This window comes from Schistocerca nitens, chromosome 3 (assembly GCF_023898315.1).
Source record: "Schistocerca nitens isolate TAMUIC-IGC-003100 chromosome 3, iqSchNite1.1, whole genome shotgun sequence".
Classification (NCBI taxonomy): domain Eukaryota; kingdom Metazoa; phylum Arthropoda; class Insecta; order Orthoptera; family Acrididae; genus Schistocerca; species Schistocerca nitens.
Window position 1 is genome coordinate 486,587,524 of NC_064616.1, and position 21,080 is coordinate 486,608,603.

General features: G+C 42.8%; 1 protein-coding gene across 1 annotated transcript in view; it reads right to left on the reverse strand.

Annotated features, from left to right (window-relative positions):
* Window positions 1-21,080, reverse strand: part of LOC126249288 (uncharacterized MFS-type transporter C09D4.1-like) — a 201,258-nt gene that overhangs the window by 47,717 nt on the left and 132,461 nt on the right. Inside the window, exon 4 of the mRNA XM_049950943.1 lies at window positions 17,219-17,442. Within this exon, the coding sequence (XP_049806900.1) occupies window positions 17,219-17,442 (224 nt within the window). The remainder of the gene's footprint in view (window positions 1-17,218; window positions 17,443-21,080) is intronic.

The following is a 21,080-nucleotide window of genomic DNA, read 5'->3' on the forward strand; positions in this document are numbered from 1 at the left end:
GAACGACGTAGGTGTTCATTTTTCCCACGTGCTATGCGAGAGTTAAACGGTCTAGAAATAGCCTGAAAGTTGTTCTGTGAATCTCTACGAAGCAATTAAGTATTAACTGCACAGTAATCATAAAATGTAGATGTAGATGTAGATGTAGTAATTTTATGGGTCTTAAATACTTTGCGAAAAATCACATTAGTGACTGCGACAAGATCAAACATACGCTGGAAAATCTGGAAGTCTTCAAAGAAGTATCGGTATTGCAGATTAATGTGGTCGAAATCTTGCCGAAATTTCCGCTGACAACAGTTCAAAAACTTTCATGTGAATTTCACAGAGGAAATTGTAGGTACACGTCGCTAAGTTGATACCGAAAGTAGCACGGAGGCGCATGCCATAAGTTGCGCATGCCATTAATTGCCGCTGCATGAGTGCCCTCCGTCAAGTTTCGCACCCTCTGTCGAATATTGCTCCATCTGACAAAGGAATGGCCCAATCCGACATGTCGAAACGTGACATGAAATTTTTCATGCAGGAAGAATTCCCCAAAAGAAATGAGCTGTCAAAATTTTAGTCGCTAAGACGCATTGCAAGTTTTTTTTTCCTTTTTCTTAAGTTGCTCATTTTTTCCCCACGAAGAACAGCTTAAAACAGCGATTTGTACAGCCCTTCCCGCCTAGCGAGCAAATAGGCGAATAAGTAGACGCAACCGTGACAAGAGATCGTAGCGCCACAAACCCGAACTTTAAGTACTTAAACCATACCAAAAATGTCTCAAATCATTAATTTTTTTTATAACTTGAAGTTCTTTGGCAGAACACTTAGAGGGTGCAACAGGTATACTAAAGAGACTGCTTACACCACGATTGTCCGCCCTATTCTGGAGTATTGCTGTGCGGTGTGGGATCCGCATCAGGTAAGACTGACGGATGACATCGAAAAATTACAAATAAGGGCAGATCGTTTTGTATTATCGCGAAGTCACAGACATGATACGTGAATTGGAGTGGAAATCATTAAAACAAAGGCATTTTTTGTTGTGACGGGATCTTCTCATGAAATTTCAATTACCAGTTTGCTCTTCCGATTGCGAAAACATCTGTTGGCACCCACCTACATAGGGAGAAATGATCATCACGATAAAATAAGAGAAATCAGGGCTCGCACAGAAAAATTTAAGTGCTCGTTTTTTCCGCATGCCGTTCGAGAGTGAAACGGTAGAGAGACAGCTTGAAGGTGGTTCATTCAACCCACTGCCAGGCACTTTCTTGTGAATAGCAGAGTGATCACGTAGATGTAGATGTAGATGTCATAGCGTCACCTAACCTGTTGCAGATGTAATTGTTACCCAAGTGACTAGCAGAGGAAAGAAAATCAAGGCAGCATATGATGTTACATTACAGACGACTTCCATGAATTGAGACTTTACTATGTTGACATGAAATACTTTATAACAATTTCTGTAGCATAGTTCTTATGACGATTTTTGAATAATGTATATTTTACTCGCTATGAAATAGTCCTTTTGATTATTTCCAGTAGTCATCTAAAAAATATGAAGTGGCTGTTGGATGAGGAAAACAAACATTTCCTTTAAACCAGGCACACCTGATAAAGGACAAATTAATGCATTTAAGCACGTCACAGTAATTACTAGTTTTATTTAGACAGAATTAGAATGGAGTAAGAAATGGTTGTGGCCGTTGTTCTGCTTATTGTGCTGTGTACCAGGCATACTTGACTAACTTTGTAAAACTTGGTGAATCAGACAGACATTGCAAAAACGACTGAAGTTTGACAATACTATTCCGCTGATAAACCTGAAATGGCAAAGAGCTATCAGAAATTATATTGTCTGACAATTATCTGAAAAATGCTTTACAGTGTCGAAACAACTCTTTGCCGAGAGGCCGAATCTTTTCGTCGTTCTTCCAGAGACAGATGTGATGTTATGTCTAGATGAAAAGTAAAACAAAAGCAATGATTTATTTGTTACAAATGCTAGGAAAACGTTTCGGATTTAATACTGAAAATTATTCCCCTCTGTTTTTCCAGATTTTGCTTGGTAGACTACAAGATTGTCATTGCAGTCATCAGCTGCACAAACTACTTTGTCTTTCTTTCTCTCAAACTTATTAAGAACTGTCTGTACGCAGTACTTGCATGCAAACTGACTGGCTGGCTTTATACAAAGTATTTTAGGGGGTAAACAAGAAGCTTCGTCTTTATGTCAGCTACAGATTACTCTGTAGTGATGCCTGTTAAATACATTTCCTCTCCACATTTACCTGAAGTAAAATTTGTATTATACCGACTTCTTTTTTCGTATAATTTCCTGAACCTGTTTAATTAGGTCGAAGAAGCCTGAAAACAGTAATGTCAATCTTATTCGCAATTCAGAGGACCCAGACAAGTAGATCTCCCTGGGTAACGGTGCATTGACTCTCACGAACAGTTCTAAATTTTTCAAACAGTTTTTCTTTTACAGTTTTGTGAATTTCATTTTGGCATGCATTTCGTATTTTGTGTAAATCTTTGTTCCATTTGTACAACTCACGTTCAGATTTTACTAAACGTAGCCGGCTTTGCACACTGCTTAACTTCAAACAATTTTTCCCTTCTTCGTTTAACCAAAAAATTTGTAGCCTTTCTTTTGGCAGTGAAAGCTATAATCGTACATGTTTTCTTCGGGCTAGGAAAATACTGTGTTTTTGTTCTGGACTTTAATTAGCACAACAGTCACTGTTCGAATTAGAATTCACAGAATTGTCAGTTATTTCCTGTTTCTTCTTATGTTTCCATAATTTCTATCGATACGTCGACATCATTCAGTGAATTTCCAAGAAATTAAGGAATGAATAATACGTAAGAAATTCTTTAGGAGAAGTAGATGATTTCGATTGCATACCACGTTCTTCACATTTCATCTCTGCAAGGTTCAAAACATTAGCTAGATTCCACATTACTGTGAAACACTGCAACCTACGCAAAGGCAAATGCTATTAGCTAGCATACACGAAGAAAACACAAAGAAAATTAATTCAGTTTTATCTCCATTGTTAATACCTGGCGATACTGCAAAAGCAACTGCCAGTTATTACGGATGTTAAATGAGTGGCAAATTTTGAGCGAATAGAAATTGCGAACAATTGTGTCAGAGAAACTATCAACGGAAACAGAAATTCACTTTACGAATTGCTTTCGCGATGTTCAGTGTTATCTGTTTGGCAATTTGCCGTCAACCAAGGCTATGCGTCCGTCGTGTTGAACATGCTCCGTCTGCCGCAGCTACGACAGGGATGCACATTCCTCCAGCACCCAGGTAAGCTGTGATACGGCGATTTTCAACATTTTAAAAAAATACTTCCAGTGAGTTTTGACAGCTAAAATTTTGACAATGTGTTTCTTTCGTTCTGTTCTTCCTCTATACAAAAATTCAGGACATGCTTCAACGTCTCAGGTTGGACAGTACCCTTGAGAGACGAGCAGGAGGCATACTTGGCGGCGATAGGGCTTTGCATGCACGCCCCGTGTCGCATTGTGGGCCTACAGGGTTAAAATTCATAGGCCAAAATAATGAAATTAATTCTAGCTAGATCTGTCGCATCGTAAGAAACATTATATTAAAGTAATATTCTGGCCACTGACAAAGACCTGGACTCTACAAAATACCATGCCAATGTGGTAAAGCCTGTAGTTGTCGGACGACACACAGAATCCAGGAAAGGTACGTGGAACAAGGTCACCATACTCACATTTCACAGCATAATAGATCATCCATAGCTGAGAATTGTATCCGACGGTACACTCTACCAATTATTCTACCAAGAAAATCTTGGCCACGACGACATCATTTTGGGATTCTATTACCAAAGAATCTGTGGAAATATGTTTCACTGGAAGGCGGCTTTCGACTTGATAAGGCATGGAACTCGGTGGTTCCTTTAATATCTTCAGAAATATAAAACTCTAAGCATAACGACACGCCTAGCGGCACTTAATTTTACTGTTTTGGCCTGTGAATTTTAACTCCGCGGGCCTCCAATTCGACAGAGGGCGTGTATCCAATGTCATGGTTATCGCATTCCCCTGAGCGTCGCAGATGGAGCATTATCCAACAGAGGCTCTAAAATCGAAGGAGGGCGGTCATGCAGTAGTAACCAATAGCGCATGCTCCTCCACGCTAAGTTTTGGTGTAAGGTTAGCGACGTGCACGACAGACCTCACTGTAAAGCTCACCTGAAGGTGGCTGAATGGTTGTCAGCCGAAATTTCGTGGCAAAATGTCGACGTTTTCCGCATACAATAGCGAAACATCATGGAATACTCAATTCGTCGGACAAATTTCAAGAATCATAATTTTGAAGTTGTTTGGAACTGCAGAGCAGCTTTAGAAAAGTAGGGGTATTTTTCTCGGATTTATAAGTCTGAGCGAAGTATGGCGACCGGAAAACATCCCGTTGCATGGAGCATTCACACTTGCTTACGGTGGTTGATGATGTATACGCTTATGACTTTAATATTTGAAGGTTCATTGATTTAGCACAAATGGTCGTTATCCGTGGCAGTAGTTTTGTGTCATATCAGGAAGATAGTAGCTGGAGGAGGTGCTAGTGGAATTGGGGTATTTAAAGGTGGATACAAAGAGCGAAGTATTTTATTCTGACTGGACTGTCTAATTTTCTTTGAAATAACGTGGCAAGATTTTTTTTTTTACTGAAAATGGCAAGGTTGTTGCTAAGACCAGTAATTAGATTAGATGGAGGTTGTTGGCGTTGTATATTTTCTGCCCAGTGGAATTTTTCTGAGGGCAATCAGACCGCTGCAGGCAGGTGCTTTGTACACTACACTCTTTCGCTAACACAGTAATACAGAGTGATTTGGATCAACCAATTAGTAGTTCTGTTACCTACAGTTACGGATCTGCAAAGTGTATCAGGATAGTCTACATCTCAAAGGCCTGGATAGCATCAACCACAGGTCGACAGCCCTGATTCCACTCCGTAATACCGTGTAACACCACTATAGGCTTGATAATGGCCACATCCAACTGAAGCTGGTCTGCTTCCAAATTGCCGATATGTTGACTGCTACGTTTCACACTCTTTTCAAAATACTTCCGAACATTTTCAATGGAATTAAGATCAGATGATTTAGCGGACCAGTCGAGGTGTGACAGGGTGCCGGAGTTAATATCAAACCAGCTAGGAATAAAAACACAGGAAAGTCACATTAATGTTACCACCGCCTATGTTCGACGTCAACGTGCAATAACTACTCACAGAGGGCAATGGCAGCACTATCAGTTGAGGGTATATAAAGCGTGTCCGAAAGACGTGGAAACGGTACAAAGTTGTCGTAATGCGGCAACGGAGCGATTTATCTGACGTCCAAACCCGCATGATCATTGGCTTTCGGGCCAAGTGTGTAAGCATTACCCAAACGGCTATGTTTGTAAAGTGTTCGCTTGCCGCTGTGGTTAAAGTATATCGTGCTCGGCAGAATGGAGTTATCCAAAACGGGCGCCGAGGTAAATGTAGTGCACCACGAGCCGTAGGCGAAATGAAATGAAATGATAGTGTGGCATTTTTGGCAGGGAGACCCGGTATGGGATTGTTCGGTCGGCTAGACCAAGTCGTTTTATTTGACACCACTTCAACGCTTTGCGTGTCGATGATGAAATGGTGATGAGGACAACACAACACCCAGTTCCAAAGCAGATAAAGTCTCCGACCCGGCCGGGAACCGAACACAGGTCCCCCACATGGCAGTCAGCCGCACTACCCAACTTTTTTATTGGGGCATTAAGGGTATCTAATAAAAGAAAATAAAAAAAAGAGTAGTACTAACCCTAAGTGACACCACCACTTGTGACCCTACCAAACAAGAATAAACTGATCTCTCTTCAGACATTGCCTACACCTAAATCTCGTCCCCTCCATCCCCTCCCAACCTAAGGAAACTAAATCAAAATAACTAAACCGGGCAATCGATCGAGCTCCGATCCTTAACGGTGTTAAGAATGAGCGATAAGAGATCACAATTAACATGAAACAAGGTTTATTTCGTTTGTTCATATTATATCCATTCGTTAGGTCGTACGTGTCAGTGCACGGTACTGCGGACGGTGATCACGGATGACTCATGGAATGAGGAGAAGGGGCACACCGGAACTTTGGGGGTGGGGGGTGGGGGTGGGAGGGGATTCAAGAAAGACATTTTGGAGATATCCTTCGAAGGTTTGTCGGTGATGGCACGACCGAGAGCGTACTGTGCGCGATCACAACCCGATTCCAGAAGTCGAGAACTGTATGTGGACTACCGGGGAAGAAGTTCAGAAAATGGTTCGAATGGCTCTGAGCACTATGGGACTCAACTGCTGAGGTCATCAGTCCCCTAGAACTTAGAATTACTTAAACCTAACTAACCTAAGGACATCACACACATCCATGCCCGAGGCAGGATTCGAACCTGCGACCGCAGCGGTCGCGCGGTTCCAGACTGTAGTGCCTAGAACCGCTCGGCCACTCCGGCCGGCGGAGGAAGAAGTATTCTAAAGCCGGTCTTCTAAAGCAGGTGAGTGCTTAGTGTCTCGCAACAGGACAGTGTGAGATCTGGAGCAATAGCATGATTCCGGAGTAATTGTTTGCGGGGGGCGGAGGTAACAGCCCACAACGCGATGGATGTAGAGCCAAACATCCCGTTTCATGGGGTATGTAAGAGGATGCTTCTCGGTGTGGTCGAGCTGGCAGTCAGAGAAAAGTGGCGAAGTGCCAGTCCTATATGCAGAAGTCCACGATTGGTCAGGAATTTACCGTTGGCAACTACATACCAGAGTGCAGACACATTCGACGGTAGAAAGGGTGCGTGCATGCAACCCCAAACCGTCCACCAGTGGACGTCTGAGTGCTGTAACTCTATGGCGTTTGGAAGGGTGGACAATGTAAACAAAAGATGGAAGCCCTTCACACGGGGAGGGAGGATGACTGAAAGATCGTTCCGAACGTAGATGGGATGCGTACTGGTAGCTGTTGAACAATTGATGGCACAGATGAACCACAGGGTCCACCAACAGCGTCTCGTCAATGACCTTTCAACGAGCTTTGCTGCGTATGGGCCTCCGCAACAGCCACCTGATTCACGCACCCATGCTGATAGTTGTTTATTGATGACGAAGGCTGGTATCTGCACGCCAGTTCCGCATAGGGCCGTCCACTGAGTGGTGACAGGGGGCCTTTTCAGATTAATCACGTTTGACGCTCCATCGGCTTGAAATGTCTGAAAGGAAACACTCTGCAGCAAGCGTCGGAACGGCCCAGGCTCGAAGAGGGAGCTTTATGTTCTGGTGAAACTTTTCACGGCATTCCCTGTGTGATCTCGTCAATCTGGAAGGCACAATGGATCAAAAAAGTATGCATCTATGCTTGGGAACCATGTCCGTCCCTACATACAGTTTGTGTTTCCACTGCACCATGGCAGCTATCAGTAGGAAAATGCAACGTGTCACACAGCTCTCAATGAACGTGCATGGTTTGAAGAGCACCAGGATGATCGTAGAGTACTTACCTGGCCACCAAACTCCCCAGATGTAAACCCAATCGAGAATCTGTTGGACCACCTCGATCGGGGTGTTCGCACCATGAATTCTAAATCGAGAAACGTCGTGCAGCTGGCCACTGCACTGGACTCTTAATGACTTCACATCCCTGTCGGTACTTTCCGGGCCCTCATTAATTCTGTTCCTGCTCATCTCGCGACGGTACGCGCTGCAAAAGGTGGTTATGCAAGCTTCTGAAAGATGGTCATATTATGGAGAGTGTACGTACAGCTCTGAGTACGTGAGTGTTACCAACTTGACGTGAGTGTCCACAGCATACTCATTATGAGCTGTAGAAGAAGTTGTTACAGTTGATGACAGAGAGTTAAAATTAATATCCTGGTTTAGGGCAACCTGAGTGAGTGGGCAAATGTCATGGTACGAACACCGCTACAACACCACAGAACCACTTTAGGCCTGAACTATACACTCCACATACTGCGGTTTGAAACCAAATTGGGCTGTCAGTGCACTCGACGTCTTGCGTCGTTAGAAAAGAAGCAAAATCACCACTCGGTAACCACATTGTACGCCTCCAGACAGCTAATGGCATTTTTTTGTATTATTTGGCCCACTGAAGACGTGAAATTTCATGTGCTGCTATGAACGATGAACTTTACTATGTAACCGACTCCAAATGTCCTTTCAAGCAGTTCCCTTACCTACGGTAGCTTGGAAATTGGTTGCAATAACCCGGCATTCACTGAAAGCAGCAAGTACTGTCTCCGACTGTCATTAAGAAGGCGTGTACTCGTCTCCGGTCCCTCTTGGTTAGAATCTTTTTACGACCACTGTTCTTACGCCAAGTTACATGACTCTGTAATGACAAAATGGCTCTGAGCACTATGGGACTTAACATCTGAGGTCATCAGTCCCCTAGAACGTAGAACTACCTAAACCTAACTAACCTAAGGACATCACACACATCCATGCCCGAGGCAGGATTCGAACCTGCGACCGTAGCGGTCGCGCGGTTCCAGACTGTAGCGCCTAGAACCGCTCGGCCACCAGTCTGTAATGACATTAACTGATTTTTCACAAATGGGCTATCTTCAAACTCCGTAATACCATAGCTCACACAGGTTTGTAATGTTTAATGTAACCTATCACTTATTAACTTAGTGTACCAACAACGAATAATAAATAGGGGTAAGTGTGTTAAATTACTGGATTTGCACATTGACTACTTAAACCACGTACTACAGTGCTTGACAACATGGCAGTATGAGCCCACTTATCAGTTTGAAGTTGCACCCTTTGTGGCCTGGGTGCATGCTCTGATTCCTATCGGAAGGATGTCATGAAGCCGTTCTATACTCTTCTGAGGCGAGCTAGCCCATAATTGTCGTAACTGGTCCTTGATATCCTGGATACTGGCACTGGGACGGAGTTGGCGTCTAAGCTGGCCCCAAACACGTTCTCTCCGGGACAGATCTGGGGATCTTGGTAGCCTCAGGAGTATCTCAGAAACACGCAGAAAGTTCATAGACACATGTGCCGTATGTGGAGGAGCAGTACTCTGTTGAAAAATAGCATCACGAACTTTCGCATGAGAGGTAACACATGAGGACGCAGGATGTCCATGACGTACAGTTGTGCCGTCAGAGCTCCCTCAGTCACTATCAACCATGACTTGAGGTCATACCCGATGGCTCAGCACACCATGATGTCAAGTGTAACGTCGCTGTGCCTCTCCAAAACTTTAGAAATTTGGGACCTCTCCCCAAGTCGCCATTAATTTCGTCGGCGATCATCGTGTGTAGATTCGCGATTCACCGCTGAACACAATGTGACGCCATTGTTCAGCAATTCATACTTTCCTGCCACTGCACCACTCCAAACGCAGCCGTTTGTGTTGTGGTATTAATGGCAATCTGCCCATTGTGCGGTAATTCCGTGGTCTGACTGCTGCTAGTGCCTGACCAAAGGTACGGGATTACAAAGAATATTGCGTGGGGCCCATTATTTGTTCTCCTACGCAGGTACAATTGGGAAGGGTCTACGATGTTCTTGGTGCACAATACGGCGTTGCTCCCTCTTGGGGTTCAGATGTGGTCGACCAGAAGCTCGACGACGAGTATACCTGCACTCACGTTTCAGTGCAATCCAAACACTGGGCTACTGTCACATATCATCTGAATGGCCAAAAATCTAGATACTGTGCTGTTTGACCACCTGGTCAGATAGAGACCCACGACGGGGCCTCTTTCAAATTCTGCCAGCTGTCTCACACGAGTACGCAGCATCAACATCCGACGCTGTTTACGCGTCTTATGTTTCTACCAGGTTTGGTAACAACACGAAACACGAACAACACTAATGCACTCAGGTGGTCGTTGTGCCTGTCATAGAGATATGCAACTCTAATCATTTACATAAGAGCCAGTGACGCGTACGTTTACGAAGTTACGTTGACATCCGACCATGTCTCCTGAGTGCTTCACTTCTTTGTCAGGTAGTTTAGATCAGCTAAAAGGCTTAGATTCAGTTATAGTTGCCAACTTTGGTGTGTAAGAGAAATACTTTGCATATTTTCATTCACTGTTGTCCAACGATATAATATTCTGAGGTAAATCCTCCATTTAGCAAAAAAAAAAAAATCATTGCACCAGAGACAGTAATTCGAATTATGTGTGATGTTAACAGAATTGTATCTCCCAGGTAACTGGTTAAGAAACTGGGAATATTGACGGCACCTTCACTGTACAATTATTCACTTGTCAACAGTCCACAGCAGTTTCAGTGTAATAGATGTTCACAAATAAAATAGCAGAACGAAAAATTACCTGCACTTCCCTCTGGCGAATATAAGTTTGGCACAGAAAGTAGAGAAAAATATATAGCTGAAAAACTCTTTGACAATCTGCACATCGAAATAAAATGTTTGACAAACAGCCTCAACTAATGGTTCAAATGGCTCTGAGCACTATGGGACTTAACTTCTGAGGTCATCAGTCCCCTAGAACTTAGAACTACTTAAACCTAACTAACCTAAGGACATCACACACATCCATGCCCGCGGCAGGATTCGAACCTGCGACCGTAGCGGTCGCGCGGTTCCAGACTCTAGCGCCTAGAGCCGCTCGGCCACTCCGGCCGACAGCCTCAACTAGGAAAAGATTTTCCTCTCGCTCATTTCTATGTGAATGGTGGCTTTAACATTGCCATTTAAATCCCGGTTACTCCTATAGCAAACTCAGAGGCAGTCCTCGTTTTTGTGCCAGTTCCTGTCACACAGCCGCGCGGGATTAGCCGAGCGTTCAAAGGCGCTACAGTCATGGACTGTGCGGCTTATCCCGGCGGAGGTTCGAGTCCTCCCACGGGCATGGGTGTGTGTGTTTGTTCTTAGGATAATTTAGGTTAAGTAGTGTGTGACCTTAGTGACTGATGACCTTATCAGTTAAGTCCCATAAGATTTTACACACATTTTTGAACCTGTCACACATTCTCGATGTTGTCTGCCGTTCTCAGTTCCGAGATGGGCTAACAGAAACAGTTTTCTTTCTGTCCCGAAAAAAATTGATCCATTCACATACACAACTTATTCTCACTACCCCAGTTCCATACATTGGAACCAAGATCGAATGGGCCTCCGTCAACCTAATTTCCAAATTTATAGAAAAAAATCGATATTCATGTGTTGGAAGATTGCTCTGTAACTCAAGTATTCACTCTCCATATGTTCAACTGGCCCATGCCGACAAGTCTGCTTCATTATGGTGCGCTCGAAGTTTCACGACACCTCTCTTGGAGCGCTTCCGCATACCCACAGTGTTAACACACTTTTGCATTTATATATTGGTCAACGTAATAGATGTACCTTTCATACAGGGCGGACCAAAATTATGTCACGAAATTTTAACCCTGAATACCTGATGCCAATAGGAATCAAAATTACTAATGTTGTGTAGGTCGACAACGCACAATTTTTAAACTACGGGAACTCTGTGCCACGCGCTCCGATTGGCCGCGGGATGGCCCTGTTGCCGGCTACTCTTGGCAAAGCACGACTGCGGATGTTTTGCCTGCCACAGATCGCGATTTATCCAAGGCGGCTCGCACGCTCGGTGGTAGCGCGCCAGCCTTCCACTCTGGGGGCCTGGAGGCGAATCCGCCAGGGTCCCGACACATCCAATGTAGTTTCATGATAAGACGTACCAGGAACAAATCCGTCCTGATAGTTCGAGTACAGGAAGTCTTTTAAAAATTGTGTCGGACCTGAAAAGGGCCTTTCTTGTAGCTAGGACATTGTTTACTTTAAGCAGTAGCGCGAACTGGTGACCCTCTGACGCGACACAAGCTTGGTAACGTCGAACGGTGTTTTGCCAAACTCTTTCAAAGATTCCTAGCATTGCCCTGACGTGATTGGCGGCATGTTGAATGCGATTAATTAATTCCTCTTCGTTTCTAGGTGGTTCGCGTCCGGGTCGGTTCAGATACAATTTTTTACGCAAACAGTGCGTATTTCAACATTGATACCAACACTAGAGCTGCCAACAGTACCAGGTAGCAAAAAGTAAAGTAATCTTCGCGAGATATTTCTCTCTGCCCTGTATCAATATTAAAGCATTCTACCATAGCTTCAGGAAATTTTTGACTTAGTTAAAAATATATGCTGCACTGCAGACACAACGGCAACACGATTCCTTATTGTACCTCGAATATTTCTCATCGCAGGTGCAGCACAACGATTCTCATTATTATTGGTATTGTTAATTTCCAAACAAACATGAGTTGTTGTAGCAGTTCAAGACAAGGTTGGAAGATTAAAAAAACGAAGAGTCTCGAACGCAGTAAGGGCAAACATCAAGTCTGCTGCCTCAGTCACTTGCGCTGACGTTGCTACTCGTTGATTGGCGCTCTCTAATGAAAAGCAGGCTAGTAAAACTTCGAACCTCGATTTCTCGGAAACGCTTCAGAAGCGCACTGTAGTACAGAAGCAATTGCTACATATGATTATATATTAGAATCGCGCGAAAAATGTTCAAAATCGGTGCTTTCCATGTCAGGCTACTAGTGCCGCGGTAGCCCTGTGTCAGCTGGCCAGTGTTCTACACCTCGTTGAGGGAGAGGCAGCAATTCCTTTCCCTGGTTGACCCAGAAGAGGCACCAACGTAACTGCAGCCTACACCAAATTTATCACCGAGTGAGGTGGCGCAGTGTTTAGACCACTGGACTCGCATTCGGGATGACGACGGTTCAAACCCACGTCCGGCCATGCTGATTTAGGTTTTCCGAGATTTCCCTAAATCACTCTAGGTAAATGATGGAATGGTGCCTTTGAAAGACCACGGTCGATTTCCTTCCCCATCCTTCCCTAACCCGATGGGACCGATAACCTCGCTGTTTGGTTCCCTTCCCCCAAACCTACCAACAACTAAATTTATTAGTCCTCTTCCCTTCAGTGCGTCGGGTAGCCACACGTGTTGCTTGTAGAATTCGACAGAAGTCCTTTTAATTCGTTCTTTCGCTTGAGCTGATATTTTGGAACATCTAGAGGTTACAAAATGAGCAGTTACCGCGTAAATTGGAAGACTTTTACCTTTATGGACAGATATATTCCTTTAACTCCCTATGGAATATCATCTTGCTGGCTACTTTCATGAGCAGATTTTCACATCTGAGCGTTAGCTAACGTTCTATACTGTGTGAAGCACTGTAGGTATATATTTTAAAGAATTTTCAGCATCTCATGAGCCCATCGCACACACGAGTATATTTGTTACAAATTAGGTCCATAATTTCAGTATGACGTGTTTTTCCCTCTGTAATGTAATAACACAATATTTATATTATCCTTCATATTTTGTAATTGTAGTTTCATGTCGATTATGACCTGAATAAGCACTTTCTTTAAAATAGTACGTAGCTTGTATTGTACATGTTACGTGTGTGTAATATCTGTTAATTGTCAAGCCAATGTTCCCAGTGATGAATACAGCCACTTTCCCCGGGAGAGGAGGGCGAGGAGAGAGGACAAAGTTATAGGCTTAAAATTTAAGTAATAACGTTCTAAAGACGTATCAGCGCTATTAATATTTAAAAATTTTCATGAATAACTAATATATAATTTAATAATATGTAGGTTAAGTACTAAGCTGTTAGGCAAAGCCTAAGTTAATTATATTAAATAATAAAATAATTTTACTGCATGCAAAAAAACTCACATTTACATCAAACTAATACATCGAGGCTTTTTTACAGCATATCTGTTGATGACGTCATCAATAAAACTTTCTGTTGGCTCGTAGTCCCCTTCAGTTGAAATCTTCACACATGCTTGGAGCGTTTCCTCACCCATCCTATTCCTTAATTTTTGTCATCACGCTGTTCATTGTACAAAATGACCTTTCCACACTGCAAGTCGAAACGGGAATGCACAGTACACATTCAGCTAGTGTCCGTAGTGTTTCGTAGCCGATGTCGGCTCTCAGAATGAAAGAAGCAACATCAGAAGACGTACCGCCTAATTTATTACTAACAACGTACCTAAAAGAATGCAAGTCTGCAATAACAGCGTCGACGTTTGTAAGTCCCAAAATCAAGCACAGTTCTTTACAACCATTATCACTAAACTCTAGAAATTTTTTAAAACTTTCAAAATATGCACTTAGTTCTATCACTTTTATTGCCTTCTCATCAAACCGTTGCTCAATTTCATCAATCATACTTTTGACAAATTTCCTTGCGCTATTCATAGCTTGAATCTGCTCTTCTACGTTCGTGAATAGCACACCTTTAACTTATGTTGCGTCCTCCTGCAGTTTTTTCATTTTATTAAGAGTTTCATTTTCTGCGCTATGTCCATCGCAGTCACAAAGACAGTCGATTTGTCTTAAATGTTCCAGAGTTCCAGAAACAAGTAGAGGGATTTGCAAAATTTTAAGTGATTGTCTCTGCAAAACCTTATATAGGTTTGAGACTGCATTTAACGTATCGTCTAAAATCACTAAACCTACAATGAAATTGGAATTCATCATTTCTAACAAGATTCCTCCAGCTAAACTTGTTAAATCCGCGCCGTCCTTGTGTATATGTTCACATGCCATTATAATGGACTTGTAGGTTAGGAAAATAGCGTGAACTGTGCGGTAGGTACTTAACCATCGGATGTCAACAGCTTCGCGAATTTTTAAAACAGGTTGCTCTAAAGCACACTGAATTTCATGCAAAACATTTTCTCGATTGGAAGAGCCATGAAAAAGTTTGTAAATGTCTTTAACAACATGTAATGTGCGTCTTATAATGGGGTGTCTATTCCTAGAGTTGGTGTTGCAGCAACTGACAAAACATGTGCTCTTCAGTGAATGTATGGCAGCTTATGGCCCTTCCTCTCTGACAACCGAGCTCGGACTCCTGAGATAGAACCACTAAAATTAGCAGCACCGTCGAAAGAACAAGATAATAATCTGTCGTAAGAAAGTTTTCTTTTCTGTAGTTCAGTATCAATTGCTGTAAATATGGATTCAGCTGAAGTGCTTTTCAACTCAACGAGACATAAAAACCTTTCCTTCACTTCAAACGATGGAGACGGTGCAACATATCGAACTACTAAAGACAGTTCACTTTGGTCGGAAACATTTGTAGATTCGTCTGTCATTAATGAAAAATATTTGTCATGGAGAAGTGTTTCGTGTTGAAAGTGTAAAGACTCTCCCAAACAAGTCAACAATTCTGACGCAGTATACTAACTAAGATATGTGGACCTTTCGCTCTGAAATTTTAACCACTTTTCAAGATTAATGTCGCTTTTCAGTACTACCTTAAGAATTAGAGGTTCATATTTTGTTGTGTGGTGTATTTCTTCCTTAGTAAAGAAATACGGACTTCGAATTAACGATGACAATGCTTGGCGGTTTAAAGCTTTTTCATTTCCATTTTGTTTAAATATCTGTGTATGAATTGGAGCATTTAATCCCTGTAATCTACAGTTTTCAAGTGCAACGGCTCATGCATGTTTTTCTGAGTTGGCGTGCTTTTCTAGTTTTCCCGTGCTTCCGGTAGCTTTTCTAAATTTAGTGAAAGGTACAGAAATGAACACTCCTCCTGTTTTCTGTAGAGCTTCCATATCGTTTTTTAAATGCATTTCACACAATTTGTAGAAAGCCCCACCCCGCTCGTGATCAAAGTACAACCAGTTGTACTTAATTGATACTTAATCTCGCGTTCAATACTTTGTTTAGAATTGCAATTTACGGATGCACCAGAAATAGCACATTTATCGTTTGAAAACTGTAGAAGGGAAACTGAAGACTTGGTAGACCTACGCAATTCATCGTCACAATCACTAGCACTTCTTTCAGTAGACTCACACTCGTATTTGTCTTTTGCAATAGACTGTCCTTTATTAGAAAAGAAAGAAATTAAATTTTGTTGTTTCGACATTGTATTTCGGCGCTAACACTTCTTTTTATGTTATAAAGTGACGAAGACTGCACGTAGTACACTACATAATCACATCACACTTCCATAGTAACCTGTCGACTGACTGTTACAACCTTATAACAGTTTCAACAATGCATTGAGTTTTTATACAACAATGAAAACGTAGATTATACTGTTAGAGCAGCGTTGCCAAACGTCCCACTCATGGTGGAATGTACCACTTCTTTAGGCAAAAATTGTGTATCCCCATTGACACTGCGAAAATCATTGTCAAGTGTACACAAATATTTGGTTTGAGCTTTGGACTCATCGATTAGGAAAAATCTATACGGCTATTAAATCTTGGAAATATTCCCAGTAATGCAATAAAAAAATTAAATCAACCTTTTATAATGTCGGATGCTACTTCCAATTCCGTAGCAATACCCGGGGACGTGTTTTGCGACATCAGGTTTATTCTAAGGGCAAATAAAGTATAGATACGAGTGACGGATAAGAATAAAGTTCGCAGCGAGGGTGGGCTGCGTAGCTAAGGGATTAGCTTACACGTTAGGCCGATTGGAGGTGCGGTGAGGGAAGACATGAGAGAGGAAAGGCTGACTTATTCCACAATCGGCGTTGCCAACACATCTTGCAACGCTTAGCTTTACCGTACACTTATTATACAGCAACTGCGAATTTGTTGGTGTTGGCAATAATAATAATAATAACAGAACAATCGACGCTAAGTGTTCCAAACCGAATCGATAAGTAACGAAACCAAACTATAGGGACCCTGCCACCACCTATGTAGGTTGTGGACAGTTGGGAATGTGGGTCTCAAGGGAGGCGTGCAAGGGATAAGTCCCTGTAGCCGTGCTATCCTCTGTGCCCTCGGAGGATCAGATGGATAGCGTGTCTGCCATGTAATCAGGAGATCCCGTGTTCGAGTCCCGGTCGGGGCACACATTTTCAGCTGTCCCCATTGATGTATATCAACAACTCTTGTAGGCAGCTAAGGGTTTCGATTTAATTATCATTTCATTATAGAGAAGCTGCACGGTCATCAATGGTATCTGTTCTTTCGGGAACAGATACCATCTTCATATCATTTTTAAATGTTCGTTCAGATATTATCCGCAGATGTGTAGGGGTCCGCTAACGATTTCCATATCTCTAAAGTGCGACTTGTGTACCTCTTGCACTAGCCAGCTAGACATTATGCATGCACAGTGGAAGTACATATCGTAAGTGTCGAGGAGCATACCGGGAAGTAGAGTAGGATGAGGGGGTTGAGCATGGTGCCCACGGCGTTGAAGACGATGAAGCAGAGGCTGAGCGAAGCGACGAGCAGCAGGAAGGGCGGGCAGCGCAGCAGGCGGCGCAGGACGCTCAGCGACGAGCCGCCGCCAGCCTCGCCCTGCTTCGACGCAGACATCTCGCGTACCGCCACGGCCACGCTGGGCGGCGTCGCCGGCTTGTCCTGGAAGACTGAACACTCTCTTCCCTCAGCAGAGCATCGCATTGCAAAGCGCGCATATTAATCACTGCTACTATTATTTCGGTTGGATTGCTTGAGAACTTTAATAGCATCCTTTATAAATAAACTTTACGCAGTAGTTATGAATGACATGTGGTCAGTTTATTTTCAGTATCCTTATGTTTGTGTGTGAGGCAATCCCAGTTCCTAAATAGACACAAAGACGATATCGACGTTCCAGGAGAATGGAATGGACAGACATATACCTTGTGTTTCGTCTTTAGCTGCACTATAGATGTAGTCGCAAGGACCTGACAAGCTGACGACTCGAAAGGACATGTAATTTCGAAGATAATGGATAACTGCACGCCGACCGCTGTGGCCGTTCTAGGCGCTCCAGTCTGGAACCGCGTGACCGCTACGGTCGCAGGTTCGAATCCTGCCTAGGGCGTGGATGTGTGTGATGTCCTTAGGTTAGTTAGGTTTAGGTAGTTCTAAGTTCTAGGGGACTGATGACCACAGATGGTAAGTCCCGTAGTGCTCAGAGCCATTTGAACCATTTTTTTGGTAACTGCACCTACATGTAGTTATGAAGGAACTATTTTAGAAAGTAATAATTTTGGTTAACCTGTTTGTCTCTTCACGGGGGGAAAAAAAGAGGTTGTTATGCAACAGATGTGAAAATTGCTGAGAAACAATTCTATTGTCGAGACCAAACATTCGACCTGGCCAATCAAATGTATACATTCTGAGCAAAAATATCGAGACACCAGTAAGTAGATGTTAATATGGGGTGTGTCCACCCTTCAGCTTTATGAGGGGTTGAACTCTGGTGCGGACACTTTCAATGAGTTGCCTGAACGTCTGTGAAGGCCATTCTTCCTCTGGGGCCAAAACCAGAGAAGGTAGTGACGTTGGACGTTGGGTTCTGGAGCGAAGCTCACGTTATAACTAATTAATTCATCCCGAAGGTGTTGTATTGAATTTAGGTCGGGACTCTGGTCAGTCCAGTACATTTCAGGAATTTTATTGTCCACAAACCGTTCATTGCCTCACACATCCTGCTTCATGCCAGGGGGCATTGCCATGCTGATACAAGCTATCATCGTCTCCTAACTGTTCCTCTACTGTATGCAGTACGCAGTGCTGTCTAATGTGTCCATATCTTTCCGCATTTAACATTTTCTTAAGCACAATAAAGCGACCTCACGCTAACCACAAGAAACATCCCCATAACGTAACACCACCTTCTTGTACTTAACTGTTGCACCACACGTGATGGCAGGTTACGTCCTCCAGACATTCACCGAATCCAAACCCTTCCATCGGATTGCCACAGGGTGTAGCGCGATCCACAACTCTAAATCTCTCGTTTCCAGTCATCCACTGTCCTGCGGCGTCGATGTTCACATCACGTTAATCGTCGCTTACCATTGCCTACAGAAATGTCTGTCTAGGGCAGAGCTACTCAACCACTATACCACATTCTTTTTAATTCTCTACGCAGTCACTTTGCTAGCTGAACTGCTGGAACCACTTTGGAACTAACGACTGCTTCCATCCGATTATTTCATGTGTTTTTTTTTGACAAGCGCCCTCCATAGCGCTCAATGGTACCTGTCCGTCATGACGTCTACCCTGTATTGGTTTAGCTGTGGTCGTTCCTTCGCGTTTCCATTCCACAGCCAGATCACCAACAGTCGACTTGGACTATTCTACACGGGCTGAAATGTCCCTAATGGATCTGTTACTCAGGTGGTTTATAATGAGTAGTTCACGTTCGAAGCCACTGACCTCTCTTGACGACCCATTGTGCTGTTAGTACTTCTCTACTGACAACGCAGAAATCACCACCTCGTTTTATACAGGAAGGTCGGCCTCTCGTGATATCTAGTGGTTAGCTCCACATTAAATATTGGTGTCCAGATATCGGGTAGTGTACGAACACAACCGTAGCAAATTTTGCGAAGTGCTATGAGATAGTCATTACTCCTAGTGTGGAAGACTTTACAGGAAAGCTTGGTGAGGCACCGCAAAATGTTCTGCAAGATCATAAAAATCTGGTTAGGACTAAGTAATGAGCATTAGTTAATCAGTACTGTTAGCCATCTAACTAAATCGCACCTGGTCATACAGTCACAGCCTTTGTGCGATGTCTGCTGGCTCTAACATGGTGACCACTGAATCACACAGGCAGTGCGAATTGCTTATCGTTGCCGAAATGTCGATAGCTGCCTCATAATCACATCTACTAATGCACTCCAGTAAAAGTCCATCTGTCAATGTTCTGTTTGTCTTGAAATAATAACTAATACCCTGCAAAAGTGACTTTGAGATTATTATTAACGTAGTCGGTATACTACAGTTTTTCTTTTCATAGTGATATAGTGATCAAAAATTATCAATTATGTAAGAATGAGTTTTGTAAAGTGTAACTACAGTCACTAAAGCTGTGTTTTATAACACACATAGTTTGTGACAAAACAGAACGATTGCCATGTACGCTACCTAAATTCCTGCAGCTGGTACACCTTGTTTCTTTACGTTTTGTCAATTACAAATGTCACACTCAAGCATAGAAATTATTTTATAGCTGATACATATAATTAATATTAATCGGCTTACCAGTGTGAGGCTCAACAAAGCCAACACAATATAAATGACTCCCAATGTGGGGCCTTAAATGTACCACTGCAATTTGGTTTTGCTGAAAATTTGATTGAGTAGGATTTACAGAAAGTATTGCAACATATGAAGCTAGTGTCGAAAGACACGTCATATACAGAATGCCACTCTGCAATAGTGAATGTGTCATAGTGTCATTTCAAGGCTTTGGTGACATTTTTGAGATACAAGCTATGTTCGTCATAGGGCAGTAGAGCACCTATGAGACGTAAACACTCAAAAACACGTCTAAATCAGGATTTACTTCCATAAGAAAAAAACAACATCAAGAACCTGAAGGCCATAGTGTTGGCAGCTTCTCTGTACCAGTCGTTGCAGTTCCCAGTTTTCCGACACACTCTGTATAGAAGACTCGGAACAGTTAATATGTACGCCAGAGTATTAGATGCTCCGTCAAACTGTACTTTTTTTCACTTAGGTCATCTACCAGACAAATAAGTTCATCCACATATCTATACCAATATGTGATTTTGAAACATTCATTAGTGGTTATCTTTTCAAATATCTGATTTTCCATATGATTGATGAAAATGTTTGCTAATATTCCTGATACTGGGGATCCCATGGGCAGGTCCATCACCTTATAGATAATATTCACTCTCGAACTGAAAGTAGTTTTGTTCAGTTGTCAGTCTGAGCATATTTGTTATTTCATTTATTGCTTCTGTGGTGGAGCTGCTGTGGGATGAGAGATTTTGTTGTATGATTTCTATTGTTTCTGTGATAGGGATGGAGGTATACGATTTTATATGTCGAATGAAATCAGTGATGTGTGTGGTACCTGTTGTTCTGTGTGTGTTCTACACTACTGGCCATTAAAATTGCTGCAGCACGAAGATGACGTGCTACAGACGCGAAATTTAACCGACGGGAAGAAGATGCTGTGACATGCAAATGATTAGCTTTTCAAAGCATTCACACAAGGTTGGCACCTGTGGTGACACCTACAACGTGCTGACATGAG